Genomic DNA, 19,991 nt, shown 5'->3' with positions numbered 1-19,991 from the left:
GCTTTAAAATTAAAGTTAACTATGTATCACATTGAGTTTTTCCGTTTATCAATAGCGGTTTCAAAAAAATGCTTAGCTATTTCGTGGTTCAAATATAGGGACGAAAAGAGGGCGCAATGAAATGAAAGCCTGTATTTCCTTAGAAAAAAAATTACATATAATTTGAGAGATAAATATTCTTTTTTTTAATTAAAGTTTGGAGCCCTTACTTGAAAGCTGTTGATATTAAGGTATGAGGGTCTCGATAACTTTAAGGTTAAATAATGATCTCCCCTTTCTTTCTTTCTTTGTAGTTGGGGCGGGGAGGAGGGAGGGTAGTAACTGGGTGGTTGGGTTTTTTTCCATATATATAAAAATGATTAGTCATAAGATAAATGCATTTAGATGTAGTAATTACTGTTATATTCGTATTGATTATTCTTAAATAAAATATTTAAATGAAAGAAAAGTTACATTTAAAATTCATCTTGAATGGAGAGAACTCAGCATCACTTTTAATGCAGTGGCAATTCAATTTATTCCTGCAGAATAAAAACACAGCATTTTATTTTTTTTTAATCACACTGGTTCCTCGAACGGGACTCTCGACCAGCTGGTTGCACCGCCAAGGTGTGCTTCACACTTTCAGCGGAAGAATGCCAGCTTCTCACACAGCCAGTTCTCTGTCAGCTCATCGGTGTTCCGAATCTCGAAGACCTGGGAGTTAAGAATACGAGAACGTAAGAAGTAGAGGAGCGGGAGTCGGGCCGTCCGGCCCGTCGAGCCTGCTCCGCCGTTCGGTGTCATCGTGGCTGATCTGACGATGGGCTCATCTCCATCTACCTGCCTTTTTCCCCCAAATCCCGTAATTCCCCTACTGTGTAAAAATCTATCTAACCTTGTCTTAAATATATTTACTGAGATCGTCTCCACTGCTTCAATAGGCTGAAAATTCCACAGATTCACCTCCCTCTGGGAAAAGCAGTTCCTCTTCATCTCCATCCTAAATCTACTATTCCACATCTTGATACTGTGTCCCCTCCTTCTGGTCTCCCCCACCGATGGAAACAACTTACCTACCTCTATCTTATCTGTGCCTTTCATAATTTTTCTATAAGATCTCTCTCATTCTTCTAAATTCCAGCAGGTACAGCCCCAGAGGACTTAATCTCTCCTCAGGCTAACCCCTTCATCTCTGGAATCAACCTGGTGAACCTTCTCTGCCACTAGATCCTTCCTCAAGTCAGGAGACCAGAACTGCACACAGTCCTTCAGATGCGGCCTCACCAGTACAGTTGCCCCACAATCTCCCTGCTCCTAAATTCAACCCCTCCAGCCATGAAGGCCAACACTCCATTTGCCGCCTTGACAGCCTGCTGCACCGGCAAACCAACCTTTTGCGATACATGCACAAGCCCTCCCAAGTCCTTCTGAACGGCGGCACACTGCAATCACTTGCCAGTTAAATAATAATCTGATCTTCCATTTTCCCTTCCTTACATTTACCAACGTTGTACTCCATCTGCCAGACCCTTGCCCACTCACCTAACCTATCTATATCCCTCTGCAGACTCTCCATATCCTCTGCACTATTTGCTTTTCCACTCAATTTAGTGTCATCAGAAAACTTAGATACACTACGCCCTGTCCCCCCTCGTCCAGATCATTTACACACATGGTGAAGAATTGCAAGCCCAGCACTGACCCCTGCGGCATGAGACTCACCACTGATTGCCAACAGAAAAACATCCCTGCTTTTTGTTGGTTAACCAATCCTCTATCAATGCCAACACATCAAATGCTAATGGGAGCATAATCTTCCTTCTGCAATGAATCACGATGTCAAACAGCCACTGGTGTTGTAAAGCTAAGATAATTTTCAACGTTGACAGTCAAAAGACTTGTATGGTGAGGCAATGCTACAGCTGTACGACCTGCAGACCCACAGCCCCAGATGGCACGGTTGGCATAGCGGTTAGCTTAATGCCCTTATGGTGCCAGCGATCAGAACCCGACCTGGGTTCAAATCCCACGCTGGCTGTGAGGAGTTTGGATGTCTTCCCCATGTCTGCATGGGGTTTTCTCCGGGAGGGGCTCCAGTTTCCTCCCACTGTTCAAAACATACTGGGGATATAGGTTAATGGGCGTAATTTGGGCGCCACGGACTTGTGGGCCAAAATGGCCTGTGGCCGTGTTGTATGTCTAAATTTTAAAAAGGAAGCGGGTTCGATCCCGACCGCCGTGTGGAGTTTGCACATTCACCCTGTAACTGTGTGGGTTTCCCCGTGTGTCCTCCCACATCCCAAAGGTGTGCAGGACGGGGCTTCTGTTGACTGCTCCAAACTACCCCAGTGTGTGGGCAAGGGGGTAGAATCTGGGGAGCGTTGGTGAGAATGTGAGGAGAATTAAATGGATTCTTGGTAAATGGGTGCTCAATGGTCAACAAAGAGTCAATGGGTTGAAGGGCCTAGTTCTCCACTGTGCAACTCCGTGAGAAGCAGGAATAGCAAACACCAGAGTACATGTGTACAAGATTTAGGGGAGACATCAGGGGTAAATTTTAGGTGAGACATCAGGGGCATTTAACCCTTTGGATTCTGTGTCCCTGTTTTCAGGGAATTCCAACAAGAGCATATACTCCATGTCCCCGTTTTCCAGGACTGGTTTTATGCCCGACCACCAGCGGGTTTTCACTGGTGTTCGTTCTGTAATTTATCCGTGGACCCAGTCTGGTGTATATATTACGAAAGGTTAAAAATGGTCAGAGTCCAAAGGGTTAAGAGACACTTAGACAGGCACATGGATGAAAGAAGGGGTCATGAGGTAGGAAGGGTTTTAGTTTTTTTTGGTAGGTATATATGGGTTGGCACAGCTTCATGGGCTGTAGGGCCTGTATGAAACTTCTTAATTTTTTTTTAATTTAGATAGACGGCAAGGCAACAGGCCATTCCAGCCCACGAGCCCGCGCTGCCCAATTACACCCATGGCCCCCAGTATATTTTGAACAGTGGGAGGAAACCGGAGCCCCCGGGGAAAACCCATGCAGATCACGGGAAATGAACAAACTCCATATAGACAGTCCAGGATTCGAACCCAAGTCCCGATCGCTGGCGCTATAAGGGTGTTGCGCTAACCATGCCGCCCCCCCCACCCCTTGTTGACAGCAGCCATCTCCCACTAATTTGATTGTAGTCAACAGGCCCTTTCAAATTGCCTTGTAAAATGGGGGTAATTTATTAGGTTGAAGACCTAGGTACGGGCCTATTTGAAAGGGCCGAATTGGGCAAGCCTGGTTGAAATCTACCCGGTTCCCAGACCGACCTCGGAGGGTGTCCTCCTCCGCCTAATGTGAATGACTCACTCGGTTACTCTGGAACTTTAAACAGAAAGAACACAGGGAACAGGGGATTCCCTGTGGCTGCGTGACACGTCACTCGCCACATCATCCCAGGGGCAGGTCCCCCTTAAATCGCCAGGTTGGCGATTTAACAGGTGGGTAAGGCTGCTGTTTGAAAGGTGCAGAGGGCACACATAAGTTGTTGGGTGAGATGGGGGCATGAGTTGGTTATAGTTATAATGCCCACATGAAATCCACTGCAGTTCTGCCCCCCCTCCCCCCACCGTTCTCTCTGTCACTCCACCTGAGACCTACTAAATTGTCTCCCTGAATCTCAAACGAATGGACAGCATTCCAGGACAACGCCTGAGGAACTACACACAAGGAAATCCCTGTGGCCCAGACGGGAGAAGAAATGAGCCAGCAATTCCAACAGCGAGATTTCAAAGCAACGCACAGGATGTGTGTTCCTTGGATTCGCTCACCTTGGTGATTTCCGATGCCTGGACTAGTCTGTTCTTACTCCCAGCGTACATCACATGCTGTTGGGGACTACAACCTGTAACTCAAGGTAAGAGTGGTTAGTGGTATGTCCAGGATGGATCCATGTTGGTAGATTAGACCATAAAACCATAAGATATAGGAGCAGAATTAGGCTGTTCAGCCCATCGAGTCTGCCCCGCCATTCAATCATGAGCTGATCTATTTTCCCACTCACCCCAACTCCCTGGTCTTCTCCTGATGCCCTGGCTAATCAAGAACCAATCGATCTCTAACTTAAACAAGTTGGCCTCCACAACCGTCTGTTGAAATAAGTTCCATAGATTTACCAACCTCTCCACATCTCAGTTCTCAGTGGACGCCCTTCAATCTTTAAGTTGCGCCCTCTTGTCCTAGACTTTCCCTCCATGGGAATCCACCTACTCCACCCTCGCCTTTCAACATTCAAAATGTTTCAATGAGATCCACCCTCCCCCCTCATTTTCCCAAATTCCAACGAGTACAGGCCAAGAGCAGAGACCATGAGCATAATGACTGAGGTCACATGGTGACGATGGTCACCCCTTCTGCCAGCCTCCCCGTGAAGAGAAGTGGCACTCACAGGTCCTTGCCCAGCAACAGGGGATCAAGGTCCTGCTAGCTTCTGTCAAAATGGCAGCCCCTCTCTGAGGCTAGAAGTGAGAGGTAGAAGGGGAGGCAATCCTGGGAGTTATAGCTCAGGACGTCCGAGAATTCCCACAATAGGACACATCTGAGAACTCCCTCTCCAACAGAACTTGTGGCCACTCAGTTACTGAAAACATTTCATGGAGAGATCACCCAACTGCCCAGTCAACTGCCGTCAGCTTCGCACAGGCTTTGAACGGCCCGTTACAGGAGTTTTTACTTTAAAATCCCGCGACTGGTCTGCGCCCTAGATGGCGGCGCCTCTGATCGGCAGCAGACTCCGGGGGAGCGGAAGACTGGTGCAGGGCACCAGGAAAATGGGGAAGACCGTTGCACAGTCTAAGAAGGAGAAGCAGAGGAGACGGCCCACGGGGACGGCGACCACGGCAGCGGACCAGCGAGGGGGCTCTGCGACTGAAAGGCCCAGGCACGCGGCAGGCTGCCAGCGACAAGGGTCGAGGAACTTGCAGAGGCTGGGGGGGGGGCTGCTGCCGGTGCCAGAGGGGGGGGTGCTCACGCCAGGCTGCAGACTGTTGGAAGCAAATCTAGTTGGTGACTCTAGGGGGGACTCTCCTTTATTTCTCTTTCTCTGAATGTAAGAGGTCAACAGGCAATTTCTGTCGATGGTGAATCTGTCTGCCTTAGAGCGGGCTAAAGCAATTTTTGCCTCATATGATAGTTTTATTATAATGACAATAAATCGAATCTTGAATTTCGAGGGGTGCCAAATTGGTGAGTGATGCTGAGGTAAGAGATCACCCCACGGTCTTCCTACTGGCAGAGCAGACTCGAGAAGCTAAATAGAACAGCAGAGAAACAGGCCCTTCGGCCCAGCTGTTCATGCTGAACAGGGTCCAAACCAAACTAAAACTTTGTTGCTTATCTTTCCATACCTATCAAATTTCTGTGTCTATCTATATGCCTCCTGAACACAACTATTGTATCCATTATTCCTGGCAGCCCGTTCCACTCTCTCTCTGTAAAATATTTGCCCCGCATATCTCCTTTAAATGTCCTCCCGCTCACCTTAAACGCATGCCTTCTAGTCATTCTCAACAGGGGCCGTAGCACAATTAGGTGGGCCAAGAACTGTTTTTTTGTGTAGGTGGGAGAGAGGTACGGAAGAAACTTAGTGAAGCACTCAAGTCTGCAGATGCTGCAATTGCAGGGGGAGAAAAAAGCACAACGAAATGCTGGAGGGACTCAGCCGGTCTTTTCAGCGTCCACAAAGGTATATTCCCAATGTTTCGGGCAAAATAAGCCAAGAAATTTCGGACAATGCTGGCTGGGGGAGGAACATCAGAGAGGCTGGGTGCAGAGTGGGAGATCACTTCGTTGAGCACCTCGGCTCTGTCCGCCACAACAGCAGGGATCTCCCAGTGGCTGCCCATTCTAATTCCCCATCCGATTCCCTTGCTGACGTATCCGTCCATGACTTCATGAACTTCCAGTCTGAGACCCCCCGCAAATTGGAGGAACAATACCTCATCTTCCGACTGGGCACCCTCCAACTGGATATTAACATCTCTAGCTTTAATTAAACGCACCCCCCCCCTCCTCCTCACCTCTTTCCCCTTCACCTCTCCCTGGCTCTGCCTGTCCGTTCAGTCTCCTTTCACACAGACATGATAAATTCTCACCTCTCTCCTTATCAGATCCAATTGACACCTGTTGTTGGTCTGGATTCCTCCCCCAGCCACAACGACTGAATTCTGAGATTTCCTGCTTTGGGCTTATTCTTTGAGGAAGGGCTCAGGCCCAAGAGGTTAGCAACATATTGTGGAGTTACACCACAGGGGATCACCTGTTAACTTGCAGGAAGAGCACTGGAGGACAAGGCAACACCCGGATGGCTGCCAATCACCCTCCGGGATATCAGCCACATCCGGCCCCCTCGAGGTCAGTCTCAGAGCCAGCACAGCCCCTCTAACAGCCAGCTCTGTGGACGTTTGTGTGGAATAAAGCCTGTTGATCAGACTTTATGTTAAGGCTCCAGAATGGCTGCTAGTGTGTGACACCTTTAAGATCCTGACTGTTCCCTCCCCCCCCGCCCCCCCCCCACAAACGCCTCTCGTGATAATGTACATCTCCTCGTCTCCGACGCTCCAGAGAAAACAACCCAATCTCTCCCCATAAATCATTCCCTCTAAGCCAGGCACCATCGCAAGCCCTTCTGTAAAGGCCCTTATCCTTCCTGGAACTGCTGGGGCACTAATTCTTATTTCCCCTCAGACTTTGCAATATTTTGGGCCGTTCACCCAATTCCCAAAATTTTCAGAGAGGTTCATCTCCCGCAAATCCTCTGCCTTGAGCATAATGTGTCAATCTAACCTTGCCCTCCTTGGCATTCAAAATGAGGCACACCGTTGTAAGCATGAATTACAGACGGGTAAGGATCTTCCAATTTAATTCTACCTCGAAGGAAGCACGCTTTGGTGTACAGAGTGGTTACGGGTGGCACGGCTGGTGTAGGTGCGGTTAGTGCAACGCCTTTAAGACGGGGTTTGAATCCTGCGCTGCCTGGAAGGAGTTCGTAACTTCTCCCCGTGTCTGCGTTGGTTTCCTCCGGGGATCTCCAGTTTCCTCCCACTGTCCAAACTGGGGGAGTAGGTTCATGGGGTGTGACGTGGGCCTCATGGACTCGTAGGGCCGAATTGGCCTGTCTTAGTGCTGTGTGTCTAACTTGATTTTTTTTTTAAATACAGGAAGGGCGCAAGGTCCCAAATACACTTGGGCTCGGCCAGAGGTGAGGTGGTGCTCGCAAAGCGCGGGAACACACGTCGCCACAACTCTGCAGCTTCACTTCTCTCTAGACAGGAACAGCAAAGAGTTCTGAACTCACGGTGGTGACGCGACCCCCTCTGAATGGAGAGGAGACAAGCCTTTAAAAAGAGGTCCTGCCAACTCACCCTGTGGACTACTGAAGATCAGGCACATGGGGTAGGACACCCTCTTGTCATGATGTACATATTTATAGCTGTAAACTACGAATCTGATCAGTAGTTAAGAAGCATAAACGTTTCCTGCAGTCGAAAATGGGAAAAAGGGTAACAAATGACAACTGGAGAAAATCAGAGATTAGAATTAATAGACAATTAATAGGGAGAATATTCAGTGGCAAGGATAATCCATGATGAACATTAAACAGAAGCATAAAAAATAATTTTCACTTTTACAAAACATCCAGGAAGTCTTCAAAGCTCGGGAATTCTGGCCTGCGCTACGCAGCTGAAGAAGAGTTCTTTTTCGACGATGGAATCTGGAGCAAAACGCAAATCTGCCCGGTGGTAGGGGGGGTGGGTCAACGGGACGAACAGCATCAGTGGGAGAAGGGGGCTCGGAGCCCTTCATCGAGGAAATTAATTTTTCAACTGTTCGCGATGAATCGCCAGTTATCGAGTCTGCATGCTGCAGTTTGAGAAGAGGCGTGCCATCTTCTCCCTAGACGGGGGGACAGCAGGAGTCCCACACAAAGCTCTCTCTACCCCAACCTATCACTCCTGTTACGCCGCAAGTCCACACGACAGGCCCTTCGGCCCACGGTGCAGTGCTGACCTGCTCAAAAAAACTCCCTACTTCGTGACCCTCTCTTTCTCTGGCCTGCCTAAGAGTCTTTTAAACGTCCCTATTGTAGCCTCCACCACCACTACCCGCTACTCTCTGTGTGTAAAAAAAAGACTTACCCCTGACGTCTTCCCTAAACTTTCCTCCCTTCACTTTGTACAGGTGTCCTCTGGTGATTGCTGCCCCTGCCCTGGGAGAGAGAGGTGCTGGCCATCCGCCTTTCATAATCTTGTAGGCATCTATTAAGTCGCCTGAGTAAGAGGAAGAATTTGCAGGGTATGTATTCTTGAGGACCGTAGATCAGGGCGTAAGTGAATTTCCAAGAATTTCCAAGAAAGGACTTGAATCCTACAGAACTTGTGCTGAGAACATTTAAGGGGATTGGTTAACGTACAAAGGTGAGGGCATTGGTTAGATGCAGAGTCTGCAATATCTGAAAAATCTGAGTCCTTTCCCCAGAACTGGTGTTCCTCCATTTCCCCACTGATGCGGCCAGATCAGCTGAACGATCCAACCGTGTTTTTTTTTTGGCCTTTTATTTTGGTTATTTCAAATTTTCAGCCTCTTCCCTTTTTGCTTTGCTTTCTGATTGAGAAAGGTCATCTGCTCCTTCTCATGTTGTCGGCGCTCGGCATGCCCACATTTTCTGACTTCGCTTCAATTTGGCTCGAGTGCAGTCGAAGTGTACATCGTTGACTCGACCTTGTTGTCGGCAAGGCATTTCGGAGGTCCCAGGCTGGTGGAAGCTACAATTTTAGACCCCCTAATCTTTATTTCTTGGTAAAATTGTTCAGTAAAGGATATCGAGGTTGCCATTCTGGTAGTTCGTTTCTGAGTGAGTCTGGAGAAATGTCCTAGGACGAAAATACATTGATTTATAAGCGTTTGGTGTGTTGTGCAGTGTGAGACTACAGAGGTAAGGGCCGGTCTCGGGGCACACTGGCGAACTCTCTGTTTTACACACAATCTATCCTGCATTGCCAGCCTGCGCTAGTCTCACCCTCTCTGAGTATCACCACTATGGGATCACGGTTCAACAGGCCTGTGGATGTCCAGTCAGTGAGCACCTCCCCTCCCCTTGTTGAGAAGGAGAAGCAGAGGAGATGACCCTGCAGGTCAGTGGCCACGGCAGCGGAGCAGTGAAGGGCTCATCAGATGAGGCTGCGGTGGTGGGGGGGGAGGGCCTGCACGCACTGAGGGCTCCTGGAGACTGGCTCATGGGAACTGGGTATCGGCACCGGGTTTCGAGAGGGTGCTGAGGGTAATAAGGGCCAGGGTTGCCAGATTTGGCACCTGTTAACTTTCTATGGAGAGTTCCCTGGCCGGCTGCATCTAGTGTGGTACAGTCGTGGTAGAGGGAGGTCAATCCACAGGGTCATAAGAGCGGCAGAGAGGATCAGTAGAGACTCCTTCCCCCTCCCCCCCCCACCATCAACGTGATCATGGTCTGAAGAGGTTTCGCAATGTCTTCAAGGACCCCTTCCACCACCTCCCCCCCCCCCCCACCCCAGCTACTCCCATTGGGGAAAAAAGATACAGGAGTATCAGAAACATAACCACCAGTCTGAGGAACAGCTTCTTCCCATGGGCAGAGAGAATGCTCATACAAACCCTCTGAGAATCTACTATTATTTAACAATATTTATTTATTTTTATATATCTACAGCATATCTTCTTTGGCTTGGCTTCGCGGACGAAGATTTATGGAGGGGGTAAAAGTCCACGTCAGCTGCAGGCTCGTTTGTGGCTGACAAGTCCGATGCGGGACAGGCAGACACGGTTGCAGCGGTTGCAGGGGAAAATTGGTGGGTTGGGGTTGGGTGTTGGGTTTTTCCTCCTTTGTCTTTTGTCAGTGAGGTGGGCTCTGCGGTCTTCTTCAAAGGAGGTTGCTGCCCGCCAAACTGTGAGGCGCCAAGATGCACGGTTTGAGGCGATATCAGCCCACTGGCGGTGGTCAATGTGGCAGGCACCAAGAGATTTTTTTAGGCAGTCCTTGTACCTTTTCTTTGGTGCACCTCTGTCACGGTGGCCAGTGGAGAGCTCGCCATATAACACAATCTTGGGAAGGCGATGGTCCTCCATTCTGGAGACGTGACCTACCCAGCGCAGTTTGATCTTCAGCAGCGTGGACTCGATGCTGTCGACCTCTGCCATCTCGAGTACTTCGATGTTAGGGATGAAAGCGCTCCAATGGATGTTGAGGATGGAGCGGAGACAACGCTGGTGGAAGCGTTCTAGGAGCCGTAGGTGATGCCGGTAGAGGACCCATGATTCGGAGCCGAACAGGAGTGTGGGTATGACAGCATATAAATTGCTTGTAAATATGTGCGCTAGGTCAACATATGTGTTTGCATGTTTTTACACTGAGGACCTAAGGGCGTCGTTTCGTCCAGTTCTCCATTACAATTGTATGATTATAATAAACTTGAACTTGCCGTGTGTCTGTGAGGGACTTACCTCATGCTCTTCCTCCAATACCATCATCTGGCTTACTTTGTCAGCTTTAACTAGAAGAAGGAAGACAGATGAGGTTGGAAGTAAAACATGAAGTAAGAAAACACACAAGGCTGGAGAAACTCCAGCAGGTCGAACAGCTTTCTTTATGAAGCAAATGTCAAAATACAGAACCGACGATTCGGGCCTGAGCCCTTCACAAAGGTATAGACAAAATGTCGGCAGGCAGGCGAGGTTGCTGTTTAAAGAATGACTCAAGGTTCTTCCACAAAGCTCAAGTGTCAGCGTGGGACTTTCACAGGCAAGATTGGAATTTAATGCCAGTTGCCAACAGGAGCTGCCTCGACAGCATTGAAGAACTCTGGAACTGGGTTATGCCACCGCTCTCCTTCCCTGAAGAACATGCCTGAGCCATTGATTTATGGGGGCATTGGGTGCAGCCAACAGGATGAGGGGAGAGTGGCTTGTGCAATTAGGGGCGACTTCTGGGAAGGGAGGGGTGACTTTCCTTCTCCAGCCTACTCTGACTGGAGGCTACGCAAGGACCATTGGCCTAAGAGCACCTCGGATTTTAGGATCTAATCCTCACCTCAAGCTTTGACCCCCTCCACCATTAAATTCAGCTATGGTTCCTGCTGAAGGGGTGGGGTCCAGACTACTCACCCACTCCCGTTACACAGGGTTTGTGGTTGGGGGAGGTGGATATTAAGGAGTCCGTCTATCCCATCAGTCCGTTTCATGTTAGCATAGCAATTAGGGGCAGCAAGGTTCGCATAGAGGTTAACACAACACTGTTACAGCACAAGCGACCGGAGCTCGAACGCAGCACTGTCCGTAAGGAGTTTGCACATTCTTCCTGTGTCTGCATGGGGGCTCTGGATTCCTCCCACCCTTCAAAACATACCGGGGTTGTAGGTCAATTGGCGGAGCAGATTCATAGGTCGGAAGGGCCTGTTACCGTGCTGAGTGTCTAAATTTAAAATGTAGCTAATGCCATAGGCAGCCCCAATACAAAGGGCAATAGAGACCCAAGATCAGGTCTTCTGCCCCATCCTGTCACTGGGGACACTTAGAAGTCCAGCACTGAGACTCCAGGGGCAATAGAGGAATTATCTTCAAGCTTAAATAAGATGTGATATCATTGAAATGTGAGTGGGTGAGACATTATCTTTCCACTTTGTCAAAATTGCTCGTCTAGATATCAACGAAACAAAAGCTAGGATGCTCTTCTGGGTTGAAGACAGAGATACATCCTCTTCTAGAGAAAAACAAATATGATATCATTTAAGGTTGGAGATAATTCAATCTATTATTAAAGATGCCAAGTCTGAATGTGAGAAGATGTGGGGCCCATTCATAGATTATTACCATGATCTGAGGATTGAAGTGGTGTGGACACCCCAAGGATTCCCCGCCTGGTGTCTGGGGCCCGGTGTTCGATTCATATTTACAATATATACAAATAAACCTTGTTTATAAGGAGGGGGTAGGTTAATAGGCGGAAAAAATCCTTTTTATTATTGACTAATAAGTAAAGGGGGGGGTTTTAACTGCAGATCACGGATCATACCACATGATCACATCAGAGAAGTATCAAATATCCTATATAAGGGAATTTTACGTGTATTATTTGTATTCCGTGTTATTTTTGGGCATAATACGAGATGATTTTTATTGTTTAGTTATTATAATTTTAGAATTTGATGTCCTGAATGAAATAAGTTAATGTAACAATTACGGTTATGCCTTTAACTTACAATTGATATGTGACGTGTATATGATTTGATTTATGTTATCAGTAGTTTATCTTGTGTAAAGGGTTTTTGTTAAACTCAATAAAAGTATTTTTAAAAGAAAGTGGAGTTATCTCATGGGGGAGGTGGGGGTGCGAGGTGGGGGTTCATCCCATGGTAGCCCCGTTGCCCCCTGTTCCTGGTTCCCTTACTCACTGATAATGGCAGCGTTGGTTGTCTCTTTACGGAAGCGAAACTTCTTCAGCCGGGTCAAGAGTACGGGGTCCACGTCGCACACGACCAGTGAATCGGACTGCCCAGAGGTTGGAGGGTGGGTGAGGAAAGAAAACACAGAATCAGCTTTGAAGCATTGAGAGCAGGCGAGGGGCCCTCATCTGGTAGGAGCCGGGGTGGGGGTGGGGGGGGGGGGAGGGGGATATACTCCATGCAAAGAGCACAGTAAGATCCCAGACTGCAGCCAGAGGAACGTGTGCCAGTTCATTAAGTGAGGAGCATTGGTCCATGACAATCTTCTCTACAGATGATTCCAGATCATTGACCTCCTGCTTCCAAGAGCAGAACTGACAATCCCCTTTTTTGTCACTTGGAATTTATGGAGCCCCAGATACACTCCACTGGGTGACTAAAATCAAAATATTCCAAGAATAGTAAGCCAGGGTGGGGAGGTTTTCCTGAGTGCTGCAGCCAATTCTGTTCCTCACTCAATCCAACTAAAACAAATAATTGAATGGAATTTTTTATTGTCACATGGACTACCCAGACAAGTCAACAGTAAGAACACTACAGCGCAGAAGGGCCATTCAGCTCTTCTAGTCGGTACCGAACAATTACTCAGCAATCAGGAAGAAGGCTCAACATGAGGAGTTTGGGGAGATTTGGTACGTCACCAAAGGCCCTTGCAAATTTCCACAGGTGTACCGTAGAAAACATTCTGACCAGTTGCATCACTGTCTGGTATGGAGGCGCTCATGTACAGGACAGGACAGAAGAACAGAGATAGGCTATTCAGCCCTGCAGTTTAATTATGAGCTGATCCATTTCCCTATTCAGCCCTGCTGCCCGGCCTCTCCCCACAACGTTTGATGCCCTGGCTAATCAAGAACCTATCAATCTCTGCCTTAAATACACCCAATGACCCAGCCTCCACTACCACCTGTGGCAACAACTTCCACGGATTTACCATCCTCTGAAGAAATTCCTACAGATCTCTATTCTAACCAGACCCCCTTCAATCCTGAATTTGCTCCCTTTGGTCCTAGACTACCTCACCTTCCTACATCTTTCAATGTTCCTACATCCTTCCATGCCTTTCAATGTTCAAAATGTTTCAATGAAATCCCCTCCTCGTTCTCCTAAATTCTAATGAGTACAGGCCAAGCAAGACCTGTCAAACGCTCCTCATATGATAACCCCTTCATTCCCTGAATCATCCTAAGCTACAGAGGGTCGTGAGCTCAGCCAGCACCACCGTGGGCATTAGTCATCTCTCCGTAAAGGACATTTAAAAGATTCAGCATCTCAAGAAGGCAGACTCCATCCTCAAGGATCCCCCACCACCCAGGCTCTCTTCCCTCTGCTGCCGTCGGAAAGGAAGTGCAGGAGCCTGAAGACGAACACTCGGCGGCACAAGGACGGCTTCTTCCCCTCCGCCGTCAGATTCCTGAATGAACAATGAACCACAGACCTCACTTTTTTTTTGTCTTCTTTTGCACTCAAGTATTTATTTTTAAAATAGTGTATTTATAGCAATTTTTTGCATCTGTAGTGCACAATACTGCTGTCACAAAGCAACACATTTGTGACACGTGTTCATGACGATAAATCTGATTCTGACCATACCCTTCCAAGCCCCTCTCATCAAATTTTTCTTAAATGTCACCCGCGTTTACCAATTCTGCAGGCAGCTCATTCCACCACTTTGTGCAGTGATAAAATAAAATTGTAGAATACAGTGTTACAGTAAGTCAAAGCGTGCGGGGTGGAGAGAAAAGTGTCGTTAAAGACAAGTGCAGAGTCACTCGAGATACATTGTGAGATGCGCAAGGTCACAACCGCAGAAGGAAAGTTGCAGGTTTGTCTCCGATTTTCCACTTGCATTGAAACTGAGTCCATTTCAAAAAATGACTCTGCACAATCCATTCCCGCCACATGCTCCTTTAAATGGTGGCAACAAACTATCCTGGACCCAACACACCAATGGCATATCGAAGAAAGCCTCTGGTTCCTCAGGAGTTTGCAGAGGCTTGGTATGACACCAGAAACCCTGGGCAAATTTCTACGGAGGTGTGGTGGAAAGTGTGCTGACGGTCCGGTACGGGCTCACTAATACTCCTGAGTGTAAAGCCCTCCAAAAGATAGTGGGCACAGCCCAGGACATCACATGCAAAACCCTCCCCACCATCGAGTGCATCTACGGGGAACGCTGCCGTCAGAGAGCAATCACCACCCAGCACACGCTCTGTTCCCGCTGCTACCATCAGGAAAGAGGTCTCGGTGCCACAAGTCTCGCACCTCCAGGTTCAGGAACAGCTGGTCCCCCTCCACCATCAGACTCCTCAACGACAAACTCATTCAGGGACTCCTTTAAAGACTCTTGCGCACTTTGCTTTCTCTGTATTGCTCAGTCAGTTGTTTACATTTGTTACATTGTTTTCATGTTTACGCTGTTTACAGTTTATTTTTTGCACTTCCAATTAGTGGTAATTCTGCTGCACCCACAGGAAAAAGGAATCTCAGGGTTGTATCTGATGTCATGTACTCTGACAATAAATCTGAAACTGTGAAACCTTGGCCTCAGATGTGACGAACCCCTAGGAAGTAAATGGTACATTGGCCTTCATTGAACGGAGCTCACAATATTCAAACCAGGAGCAAAGGTGTTGCCGGGCATGGGGAAACGTGGGTGGATGAGATGGTGTGGAGGAGCTAACAATAATTTGCTGCAGCCTTTAACAGCAAGACTATAACATTCTGCACATTTCCACACTCCAGTCTGATCAAAGGCCTTCGACGCACTCCAGTAGTGCAGGAAGTAGGTAGCTTTTACCCTGGATCATACGCAGGGGGCACAGATGGTTCACTATTTAGGAACCAAAAAGGGGGGAATTGCGATCTTGAGTGTGGGAGGGAGAGCAAGGTTTGCAGTTGGCTGCAGAGGGGTGGTGAGGCTTGGGGTTGCGATCGGGGGAGGTGCGCAGGGGTGATGTCTGGTGGGCAGAGATAGTCTGGCTAGAGATTAAGTTGCTTTGCAAGGTGGGGAGTATGTTGAGATCACACACACACACTCTTTCACATACAAACACACTCCCTTACACATACAGTCTCTCTCACACACACGCACAGACATGCACACCCGCACACACATACACATACACATACCCCCATACATGCCCACACATATACACACGCACACACAAACAAACACATACCACACACACACACCTACACCTACACACATGCGCGCACACACACGCACAGACATACACGGTCGCATGTGCACACATACATAAAATCACCCACATACATACACACATTTTCACACTTTCTCAAATACATACTCTGTCCTTCTCTAATTTCTATCTTTCTCACAGGTACACACTCTAGCTTTCCCTTTCTCTCCCCTCCCTCACTTTCTCACTCACTCTGTCCTGATCTCCATCTCTCTCCTCCTTTCACTCCAGTGAATCAGTAACTGACCGGAGTCAAGTGTGGATGCAGGAAACTCAACACCTCCATAGAGTGAAACACGAAAGTCTGCAGACACTGTGATTGCAGTCAAAACACAGAGATGCTGGAGGGACTCAGTCGGTCTCGCAGCGTCCACAGGAGGTAAAGATATATTACCGATGTTTTGGCCTAAGACCGTCCTCAAGGAATGAGTGAAAATAGACAAGTATCTGAATTAAAGGCCAGGGAAAAAAGTGCTGTTGGGTTCTGTGGTTCTAATGGAGGTGGTGTGGGGGGGTGTGCAGACCAACAAGACAAAATGTGAGAATTGATTTTGGCTCTGTGAAAGGAGTCAGAGGGAAAAGGGAGGAGAGAGAGAGAGCTAAAGAAAAGGAGACAAAGATGGGGAGTGAGGGGGTTTTCAACAGAAAATGGAAAAATTAATGATAATGCCATCCGGTTGGAGGGTACACGGTCAGAAGATGAGATGTTGTTCCTCCAATTTGAGGGTGGTCTCAGTCTAGCAATATACGAGACCATGGACAGACATGTCAGCAAGGGAGGAATTGAAATGGGTGGCCACTGGAGACAGGGTGAAGGTGCTCAGCAAAGCCGTCTCCCGGTCTGCGCCCAGTCTCTCCGACGTAGAGGAGGCCACAGCAGGAGCAGCAGGCAAACCCTGCAGATTCAAAAATGAAGTGTTGCCTCACTCGGAAGGACCTTTTGGGGGCCCCGAATGATAGTGAGGGAGGAGGCGAGGGCACAAACGGGGCTTCTCCTGCGGTCACAAGGGAGCGACTGGTGGGAAGAGGAGGGAGTGCTCCCTCCGGAAGGCGGAGAGGGGCAGTTTTGTTCAGCCTCTGAACAAGTCACGGGAGCCAGGTGGGTCTTTGCTCTCTGGCGATGATCATTTCACAGTCGCAGGTTGTGGATGGGCCGTCGAATCAAAGGGAGTTAACGACTCAAGCTTGTGATCAAAAACGCGCTGTGATCAGAACCAGTTACTTCTGTAACTCACGGAGCCATCAACATCCCGGAAATACTGGAGGTAATTCTTCAGCCGTGTGCTGGAGACAGAGCTGCATGTTTAAAAATACAAGTTGTTCAGATTTAGTGGTTTTTCACTCTGGGTAAAACGTAAGGGCAGGTTGTACCGTGGCGTCTCACCAAATTCTCTGCATCTTTGCCAGCCTGTAGTAACAAGGCGGAAATCTTCGGTGGAAGTGAACATTCAAAGCCTTGTTACCCCACAACTGAATCCCTGCCCTTCACTGCTGTGGACAGCACGGACACAGGGGTTGAAAGAAAGAGGGCTTAGAGGAACAAAAGACCTGCAGCTATTTCTGCCCAAGAGGGCCGTGTCAACAGAAGTGGAATCCAGAGAAACATTTTCCATCAAAGCATGCGAGAAAATGTCAAATAAACCCAGTTTATGAAATGCAAAATCCTTACCATGCTGATTCTTCTGTGCAGCCGTGGTTAAACTCAGCCTGGTCTTGTGACAGGATGCTTGCACTGTAGTTCCTCAATAAAGCTGACAGCCCATCATCTGTGCCACAGATTTGCATAACACAAATTCCTTGTTCTAAACGCAAAATTTTAGTTATAAAGTTCCAGGACAATCAATCCCCTTGCTTAAAGACACTTGGGAGATTGCTCCTTGAACTCTGGAAAAACACATCATTTTAGCCTCATCCCTGCCGTGTGCTTCTGAAGACGAGATCCTGCTCAGCTCACCACAGGCCCACTTCGAAGTGCAACAGATCTAACCACTGAAGGGGAAGTCATTGCTCTTTTCTAGCTAACTGACTTTTAAAAACAAAAGTTTCTCCTTAGGGGGAGCAAGCCGGAGAGGAGTCTTGGTCAGTTGAACTAGAGAGTTATAATTGGACTGGAAGACTCCAAAATCATCAAGGATCCCTTCCACCCCGCACACAGCCTCTTTCAACTGCTCCCGTCGGGGAAGAGATACAGGAGGATCAGAGCCAGCGCCGCCAGGCTGAGGGACAGCTTCTTCCCACGGGGCAGTGAGAACGCTGAATGACCAAAGGAACTGCTCTCATTCACCACCCGAGACTCTGCTATTTATTAAATATTATTTATTTTTATATTTGTATATACACATATTTGCATATGTCAGTGGACCCCAGCTTCGCTTCAACAACCTCTGCAAGCGTGACATGAAAGCCTTAAAAATCTACACAGAGTGCTGGGAAGATGCAGCAGACGACCCCGACAAATGGCGAAGTACTCTTCATCGACACCTGAAGCAAGGTGACAGAACGATCTTGAGTCAGTTTGAGGAGCCAAGCGAAGAGCATGGTGGGCAACTGTTCAACGATGCCCTATAGTTGCAGCACTGTGACAGAGCCCGCCGTTCCAGATCGGCCTCCACATCTTCAGTCTACACTGTTAAACAAACCAGTGACTACCAGAGGCGCAATACCCATGGTCGATCACGACCGATGGAGGCCAAGAAGAAGAAGGACTGCTTATATTTTGTTTGTCTGCATGTGTATGATATCTGGATGCGCGTTGCCATGTTTTTGGACCGAGAACCAGAGAATGCTGTTTTGTAGGGGTGTACTTGGGCAATCAGACGATAATAAACGAACTTGAACTTCATTCAAAGGGAGGGAACCAGAAGGAACCCAAAAAGAGAATGTCTGTCTTTACTAGTAAATGTCTTCCTCAGTTGAACAAGAGCAGTGGTTCTCAACCTTTTTTTTCCACTCAAATATCACCTTAAATAATCCTTTATTATCAACAGATCACCTATGGCTTCCTATGCCTTTAGTCAGGGATTACTTTAAGGTGGTTGGGGGCAGGTGAGGTCTGGGCCCAATGTCCCACTCACCCAGGGAAAGTGCACGCGTAATCCATCGCCTTTCCTTTCTCGGTGTAGTGATTGTCGCGTGGCCACTATCTGGCTTGGCCAGGCACGACGACACTGCAAATGGCCTCTCCTACATTACTGTGTCTGTAGCAACACCCTCTCGTCAGTGTCCCCCGTTTTCACCGAGTTTGCTACATCATGGCGCGGCCGACTGTCCAGCGGTATAACTGGATGGGTCGGCTGGGCTCGTTTGCCTTGGTTGGCAGCCAGCCTAAGAGAAGGACGACTCTGATTTCAAACCCGGGCAGCTGGGGGTCATTAGTCTTGTCAGGCCATCCATCTACGAGATGGACCCACCGACGTAACACCTACAACCCAAAGACCTGGCTGTCACCATCCCAGAGTGCTAGGCTGTGGCAGATAAACCCCGAGTGCAAAGGGTGGGGACAGTACTGCACAACCTGCACTCCACCTAAACAAATGCATTGTGCAGGCTGGAAGGACAACCCCATGTCTATGATCCTTCCTAAATCTTCGTTCATGAACCCAAGCCATGATGAATTTAAGGTGATATTTGAGTGGAAAGTAAAAGCTTGAGAACACCGAACAAGAGAGCTTTCATCAGACCAAGGTCTTCTTCATCCAGGTCAGTGTCATTTGAATTAATTTTACTCTTCTTTAGTGCATGACATATTCCAGTCCTTACGCGTTAAGTAGGCCGATACTTTGGCAGGAGAATGAAAGTTAAAAAGGATAAAGGTTCCAATATTGTCATGTAATACTACATTTACAATTTACAATACAGGAAATTCTTTAACTTTGTCTACTGTAAGGAAGACACTTTGTTGAGCGCCCCTCGCAGAAATGAGGCCCCAGCGAGGAACAAACTCGTGACCCCTGGTTTACAAGGCCAGTGCTCTAACCACTGAACTATCGGAGAAGATTTTAAAAAAAAGAATGCTATGCTAAGGTGGATGCAGGAACAGAAACCATGCGCAGAACTTTTTGAAAGAGGCAAGACAGGTTAATGAAGATGTCAAAAAATGCATGAGGAGCCCTGGGTTCATAAATAAGGCAGAGTCCAACATCAGGGAAATGGTGGTGAACTATAAAACAATAGTTGGGTCACAATTGGAGATTAAAGCTCAATTTTGGTCATAATATTGTAGGAAGGATGGTGTAATCTTTTGTCAAGCATGGGATAACTTGATTTCTCTGCATCCGCTGTAAAACA

General features: G+C 48.0%; 1 protein-coding gene across 2 annotated transcripts; it reads right to left on the bottom strand.

Moving 5' to 3' along the window:
* Window positions 1-492: 492 nt before the first annotated feature.
* LOC138747971 (glia maturation factor gamma-like) lies at window positions 493-17,623 on the bottom strand. 2 transcript variants are annotated; one of them, XM_069907629.1, is made up of 8 exons: window positions 17,089-17,117; window positions 16,940-17,000; window positions 12,451-12,547; window positions 10,505-10,554; window positions 8,853-8,901; window positions 7,393-7,476; window positions 3,802-3,875; window positions 493-696 (listed from the first exon to the last, which is right to left on the bottom strand). In XM_069907629.1, exons 1-8 carry the CDS (start codon window positions 17,100-17,102, stop codon window positions 625-627), a joined length of 501 nt encoding a protein of 166 aa, XP_069763730.1. In that variant the 5' UTR covers window positions 17,103-17,117; the 3' UTR covers window positions 493-624. The 2 variants fall into 2 exon arrangements, with proteins under 2 accessions (XP_069763730.1, XP_069763731.1); XM_069907630.1 differs by lacking the exons at window positions 16,940-17,000; window positions 17,089-17,117 and adding an exon at window positions 17,374-17,623.
* Between the last annotated feature and the right edge of the window lie 2,368 nt (window positions 17,624-19,991).

This window comes from Narcine bancroftii, chromosome 13 (genome assembly GCF_036971445.1).
Source record: "Narcine bancroftii isolate sNarBan1 chromosome 13, sNarBan1.hap1, whole genome shotgun sequence".
In the NCBI taxonomy this organism is placed as follows: Eukaryota; Metazoa; Chordata; class Chondrichthyes; order Torpediniformes; family Narcinidae; genus Narcine; species Narcine bancroftii.
The sequence above is the reverse complement of the archived record's forward strand: the minus strand, read 5'-3'. Positions and strand labels throughout refer to the sequence as shown.